Genomic DNA, 7,063 nt, shown 5'->3' with positions numbered 1-7,063 from the left:
TGCACACTGCCTGCCAGCACGTATTGTAGGGGTGTAGGGGGTGGGCATTGTGCTATGTGCCAGTGGGAGCTGTGCTCTCTCTCTCTCTCTCTCTCTCTCTCTCTCTCTCTCTCTCTGGGTAGAGGTAATGTGGAGCATTGCAGCCCAGGCATGGGTAGCCTGCTGACAAGGATTTATTGCTTCTCCCAACCCTAGGCTGTCTGCAATACAGGCATGTGCAGGCCAAATACTCTTCTCTCAGGCCCAGCTAATGCATAGGCTCTGCCACCCAGCTTCATGCTGAGAGATCTGGGGTGAGCAAGACATTTGGTAGATTGGAATGTGACAAAGTCTCTTGACCAGTCCTTTCATTTGTCCCTGGGATCTGGCACTGCACCCACGCAGGCCCCTCAGGCTGTCCCGTAGTCAGCTAGTCCCTTGGACAGTCCTGGGTCTGTACAGCCCCCTCTGGGTGGTCAGTGGACTCTCAGCCAGCTTCTGGAGAGTTCGACTGGAGCAAACTAAGGACAGCACCCCAGTAATGCAATACAGGAATTTAGCAGGCCTGGGGTAATGGAGAGGAGGATGGAGAGCTCCATCACGCTTTCCAGAGGAGAAGCAGGACCATAGGCTAGAGGATAGTGGTTACAGAGCATCACCCATTTGCCCTCTGAAATATGGAAATACTGTGCTCCCCTTGCCTTCCAGCCCTCACTCCAGGACATAGATGGGGACATGGAAGGAAGAGAAGAGCAAAGCCAGAGCAGAAGGAGGGGCTGATAATGGTGGGCAGTGAGCCATGGAGGCAGAGTGACAGAAAGACAGAGTGCTCCATGAGACAAGAGCACCCTGTGTATTCCCAAAGCTGGAGAGGACCCCAAGCCCCTGAGAAGGGGCCCTGAGACTTCACTGGGGCAGAAGGGCAGCAGGAAGAGGAGGGTGAGCAGCAGAGAGGACAACCCTCCTCTTCCTCGGCTCAGTTGACAGGCAGGTACCAGCAGCGAGAATAGGCCTGTGGGAAATGCCTGGCTTCTCCCATTTTCTTAGGCCAGTACAAATCAACTGTATGGGTAGATGGAAGGAGCCACTGGGGTCTGCACATGGGGGAGCAGAGAGCCGATCATAGCTCCCAATTAAAGTATGCAGATTAAAAACCTCTCAAGAGTTGAGTCTCCAACTTCCTGTTGCTTTTTGTTTCCAGCCCTTTCCTGTGAGCCGCTGCAGGGAGCACCAAGCTGAGCCTGGGGCCACAGCACTGGGGCTGATCTGTGCCAGCGTGGAGAGCCCCTTGTACCCCCAGCAGAGGAACATGCAACTACAGAGGTGAGCCAGCTCTGCTCTCCACCAGTTGGGGATCCTGCCTGGCTACAGGGCTTATGCTCAGCTGCTGGCTTGGGGGAGCTGTAGGCTCCGCGAATGTCAGTGACTGCAAGTGGGAGAGACAGGAAAGTCAGAGCAAAGGAATTCACAAACACATTCTTTTGGCCTGCAAGGATCCTGCAGAGAAACAGGAATACAGGCAGGATAGGGGTGGGGCACCTGGAGGAAGGTGCAGGCAGCCCTCAGCACAGGCTGCAGTGATCACATTCTGGCTGGGAGCCGTCCTGGGATGAATTGCAAGCCTGAGTCACCTGCTCCCAAGGCAGCACAAAGCCCTGGGAAAGCCCTGCCTTCCCTAAGCCTCTTGTCACAGTTTGCTATTTACAGTTGCTGCTGATCTGGCTTGGAAAGTGACAGCCAGCAAAGAGTGGGAGGTCTTCTGAGTGACAGAGAGGGACTGCAGGGAGCAGCCACTTTGATTATCCAGTTTGTGACAGGAGCATGTCCTTAGCGGCTTTGCTCTGCAGGATATTATTGTGAGCAGCAACTTCCTGTGCACGCCTCCAGCCTTGCCAGTGGCAACTTGAGGGCAGTGGGTGAAATTGGGGTGACTGCAATCCTGAGGCAGAAGAAGGACACTTGGCCCCATTGGTTGGCACCTTTCTCCCAGGATGTGTCCCCGCTCCAGCGGCTTTCTTCCACGCTATCACTTTACTGCCAGAAGGAGATTGAAAGCTCTGCATGCTGCCAGCATGTTCTAGCCTCATGCAGGCGACCCTCAGAGATCCCAGAGCAGTGGACAGTAATGTAAAGACAATACTCATGTCGTGTCTGAAAGGGCAACAGGTCATCATCAAAATGGAGGCGATGAAGATCATCCACCCGGAAAAGTTCTCAGAGCTGCAGGGCTCCCAGTCACGCTACACTCCTGCACCCCGCCGGGAGCCACCACTCATGGCCAAGCGTGCCTGGCCATCGGAGTCTGAGATCATTGTCAATCAAGCTTGTGGAGACATCCCTGCCTTGGACAGTAACCCTGGCTCTCTAGGGCTGCCCCGGACTCCACCTCTGCCACGACGAGAGCGAATATACCAAGGGCAGCGCAAGGGCAGCTCAGAGGTCTGTTTCCACCGTCAGCCACCATCAGATGAGGTTATCGTCAACCAGTATGTGCTGCACCCTTCCACGCCATGCGAGCCCCTGGAATGCCCCACCTGTGGCCACATGTACAATTTTACCAACAAGCGGCCCCGCATCCTCTCCTGCCTCCACTCCGTGTGTGAGGAATGCCTGCAAATCCTCTATGAGTCCTGTCCGAAGTACAAGTTCATCTCCTGCCCCACCTGCAAGCGGGAGACTGTGCTCTTCACTGACTACGGGCTGGCTGCACTGGCGGTGAACACCAGTATCCTGAACAGACTGCCTGCTGAGGCCCTCTCTGCCAACCCTGTGCAGTGGAGCAGCGATGCTGACCGCAGCTGCTACCAGACCTTTCGCCAGTACTGTGGGGCGGCCTGTACCTGCCACATTCGAAATCCGCTGTCTTCCTGCACCATCATGTAACCTGCGTGCCCTGCCCTGCCTTCCCCCCGCACCACTCGCTGCATCAAACGGCAGTACCGTGTGAGAGAAGAGCATTGGCATTGGCCTAGCACAGGGGACAACAGGACCCAGAGTTGACAGCAACAGGCCTGACCCTCGCATCAGCTCTCCCCATGCACCACAGGGGATGAGATCTTTGCTGTAGCCCAAGGTCCTGTGGTAATGCAAGGGATCTCCAGCTGCTGGGCTAGAGGCTGTTCATGGCTCAGGCTTTGGCAAGAGCTGGGGGGAATGCAGTCCCCCTTGCTGACAGGAAACCACTGGCTGTGTCTACTGGTGGAGGAGGGAGCTGAGATGAGGAGCTCCCCTTGTGCCCTGGCTGAGCTTCAGTGAGAGGGACATTGGGACTGGCAGCGGGTGTCTATCAGCAAGTCCGGGCACTCCTGTGCTCCCTTTCTGTGGCTCACGCTTTCCCTGTGTCTCACCAGGCACCGTGCCCCCCTTGCACTCACTACTCTGGGCAGCATTCTTTCTGTTTCTTTCCTGTGGCTCATGTGATGTGGTCTGAGTGGAGCAACTTGGCCCAGGAGGCTTCCCTGCCAGCAACACAGCTGAATGCCACTGCAGGCACCCTGGGGAACAGTGCACCCGACGCACGGAGGTGACGGGGAGGACAGCCTGGAGCTTTCCAGTGCTGAGCTGGGCAGTGCGTGCGAACCGAGCCTGCCTCACAGGAAGCAGAAAGAGGCTGGGGGGGCGAGGGGGGAAGGGGAAAGAGGGAGGACCACTGGGCAGCCAGTTTTCTCTAAGTTATTTGCCAAAGCTTTCATCTCGGTGGCCAAGCTGAAATGCCTCTAAGTAATTGTAGCCAATTCAAACCGTTGCCATGGCCCCACAGTTACTAATGGACATGTGTCCCATTTCCTCCGCGGGCCCTTGAGGGAAGCTCCAGTTTATCCTCATTTTGGAGGATCTTTGTTTTCCCAACCCATTCCAGGACACTCCATCCTTGGGATTGTTCATGTTAATCAAGGCGATGAGCTGGGATCATCCTTCTGTGGGTTCTGCGTGTGTGTGGGAGGGTCCCCTTCCCTGGTGCCCCCCCCTGCCTCCCCCGTGGCCGCAGCTCCCACCCAGTGGATGGAGAGTTTGGCTCTAAGTACAGAGGTTAAGGCCTTCCTTAGAGCTGGATATGCCATGTTCTTTCCGTCAGCATGGCGGTCCCCTCCAGTGAGGGAGGAGTCTGGCTAGCTTCTGAGCAGGGCTGTGGGAATGAGCTGGGGGTAGCTAGTCCTTGCCAAGGTCACCCCCTTCCCTTGTTGTGATACTAACTGCAGAGGTGGGGGAGAGAAGGATTTGATTCCAACAAAGTCCCCTTCATGGAAGGAACAGCATCAAGGGGGCTGAGGGAAGGAGCAGCTGGCACAGTAACATGCCTGGTGTTCCCATGGCGGGTGGAGGGGCAGGGGAAGCAACTGCCCTGTTCTCAGTGACTTTGTTCCTTCACAACATTTTGGAGGAAAGTTTGCTGCCAAAAAGCAAGAAAGCAAAAAAGAAACAAAAAGCCATATTTTGCAGGTGCTCCCCTGAGAGAGGCTGTGACAACAGCACCCCGCTGGGTAAGGCACAGCACAGTGTCCTGAAAGACAGCAAGGCTTGGGATTTGGGGGCTACTCAGCCCTGGGGGCAGCTTTGTCTGTGCATGGGGCCTGACTGCTACCTTAGCTGAAAGCAGGCATGCATCTGGAGCCCATGTCCACTGGGCTGGCTCTGCTGAGTGAGATAGAGAGACACCCTCCCACTCCCATACCAATCAGCAGTGTTGCCCCAGCCAGCTAATGAAGAGGAGCAACCCATCCACCCATTCCAGAGGTCCTCATAGTTGGCCTTTAGTGGCATAAGACACCAAGGGAGAGGAAGGGGAGGGCTGGAAGGTAGCCAGATTTGTCTGTGAACCCCTGAGAAATAAGCTGCAGGAGATCCCCTTGCTCCCAGCCCCTCTGCAGAGAATGAGGTGGCCCTGGGCGCCCACAGGGGAACTCAGGCCAGTACCCGGGAAGCATGTACACACTGGGCAGGGGAGAGGGCCAGGAAGAACAGGGCCTGGTAGCATTTTTTTTCTGCTCTGCCGATTCCTCCTGCTGCTGGTCGTGACGGTGATCATGTTTTATACCCGGCCTCGTCAATCCCTAATTGATCTCCCAAATAAAGATTATATTGGAACGAATCACACCAAGCTTTGCTGCAGTGTGTTGCATGAGGGAAAGTGCGGGAGAAGGACCTAAGGCTGCAAGCACCAGCAGCAGGCACCATCTCTCCTTGCCCACACAGCTATTGTCCTGCCTGGGGTACAATCCCATGCATTGTTGGCCATGGAGCATCCCTTCCTGTTCCATCCCAGAAGGCCCTTCCTCTGCCAACCTGCTGCCTTTGTCAGCTACATGCCACCTCCTGCAGAGCCCAGCATCATCCTCCTCAGTTTCACTTTGCCCAGGCCTGCTGGGTAAGGGGAGTTTTTTTGACCCACCCACCACAATGGAACATCCCCACTCCTGGAAGGCTGGTATGCCAAGATGTCATGACTAGGCTGCTAGCTGCATTGAGAGCCTGTGTACCTGTGTGCCAGTGCCCCAGGGGAGATCATCATATCCTGGGGGTCAGACTTGCTTGTGGTCTTTGCAACGGGGCAGTTGTAGCAATGTGGCTATGCTGTGGGGAAAATGGGTACACTGTCCCAGAACAGGCCTCTGTCAGCTCAGTGACATGGCTGTATTTCAGGGGCAGCTTCAGAACAGAACTGAAGCTAAACCAAACTGGTTCTGCGTGTGTCAATTGTTGATGCCCCAGTGTGATGCCAAGTTGGCCAAGTGAGTACAGAAACAAGCAGGAAGCTGTTGATACCCTGCTTGGCTTAGAAAGCCTAAACTTCATTTAGCTTTAAAGTAACCATTAGGATTTCATTAAGCCCTGATGTGGGGACTAGGAGTTTGGGGTTTTGTAGGGAGGGATGGGGGGTAGCCAGTGGGGAGAACTGGGCTGAGCCACTCTATAGCTGCCTTTCCTCCCTGGGAGCTTTGTGTTAAACAAAGGTACAGTAGACATCAATCCCATGAAACTGGTTTCCCTGCCACACTGCGGGGAGAAAGAGTAAATTTTCCCTGACTGCAAACTCTTCCTACAACAGCAATTGGGGTCAATGGGAAGCATCCACTTCCTTTGCAATATTTTACAAATGAATGGCAAAAATCTAGGTTACTTAAATCCTAAAGCTATACAATGAAAATTAAAGAAGTCAGGAAATGCTGAGATTAAGGGTCTGCAGGGCTCCTTTTTATGTGAACAATGGTATGAAGCTGCGTATTTAGCCAGAGAAACAGGAACAGAATAAATACACAGCTAAGGTTCTAGCATCCACTCTAATTGAGCTGTGAGAGAGAGGGCGTATCTGTGTGTATACACTCACATATGCATGTGCAGGTACACATGAGCATGTGTCTTTCCCTGTGAATATGCATAGGGGTGGGGTGCATATGTCTAGTGTAATCCAATGATGTTGGAATCTTACATTTCCATGCTCCTGACACTCCATGATTGAAGCTGTGTGGCCTGAATATTGCATTATTTAGGCTTTTTTGCTTTCAAAGGACCAGCAGGTCTGAGGACCCTCAAATAACTGAAAAGAAGAAAACACCTGCAGACAGCCCATGAGACTGAGTGTAAACTGAATGGGATGGACCCCCTAGTGAGCTGCACTTCTCCCTAGGGGACACTAAGTGTGACTGTGGAGAGGCTATGGTGGACAGACCCACCCTCCTGGAGTGAGGTAGAGCCGTTTATTGGCCAGGAATGAGCTAGCAGCTTTTATATTCCATGTAACCCAATTCAGTCATATCCCCAAGCACTGCCAGTTCCTAGTGGCCCAAATACTAACTTTGCAAAGCTGGAAGACAAAAGGGACCTGGCACAGTGGTGTGGGGGATCTAGTCCTGTGAAATCTCTTCAAAAAACAAGGGAGCTATTTGTGTGTCATCGCCCCTTGGCACTGCCAGGGCACACACATTGCTTCAGGAGCCTTATTTCCTGTGAAAACTAAACCACTTCAAAGCCTGTTGGTGCTGAATTACAGCATCAGCAATGCATCTCATGCCATTGGTTTACAGATGGAGAATCTGGGGTAGAAGGAGCTGCTGTCCCTGGCAAGGGAGGGGACCACAGATTCTTC

The 7,063-nt window shown here is 53.8% G+C and overlaps 1 protein-coding gene across 1 annotated transcript; it reads left to right on the top strand.

Moving 5' to 3' along the window:
• The first annotated feature begins 1,815 nt into the window (after positions 1–1,815).
• Positions 1,816–5,061, top strand: RNF208 (ring finger protein 208). The gene has a single exon (XM_025210442.1). The coding sequence runs from the start codon at positions 2,041–2,043 to the stop codon at positions 2,860–2,862; it is 822 nt and encodes a 273-aa protein (XP_025066227.1). The 5' UTR covers positions 1,816–2,040; the 3' UTR covers positions 2,863–5,061.
• Positions 5,062–7,063: the final 2,002 nt, after the last annotated feature.

The sequence above is a fragment of the Alligator sinensis genome, unplaced genomic scaffold (genome assembly GCF_000455745.1).
Source record: "Alligator sinensis unplaced genomic scaffold, ASM45574v1 scaffold610_1, whole genome shotgun sequence".
Classification (NCBI taxonomy): domain Eukaryota; kingdom Metazoa; phylum Chordata; order Crocodylia; family Alligatoridae; genus Alligator; species Alligator sinensis.
This window is presented reverse-complemented; position numbering and strand designations above follow the sequence as displayed.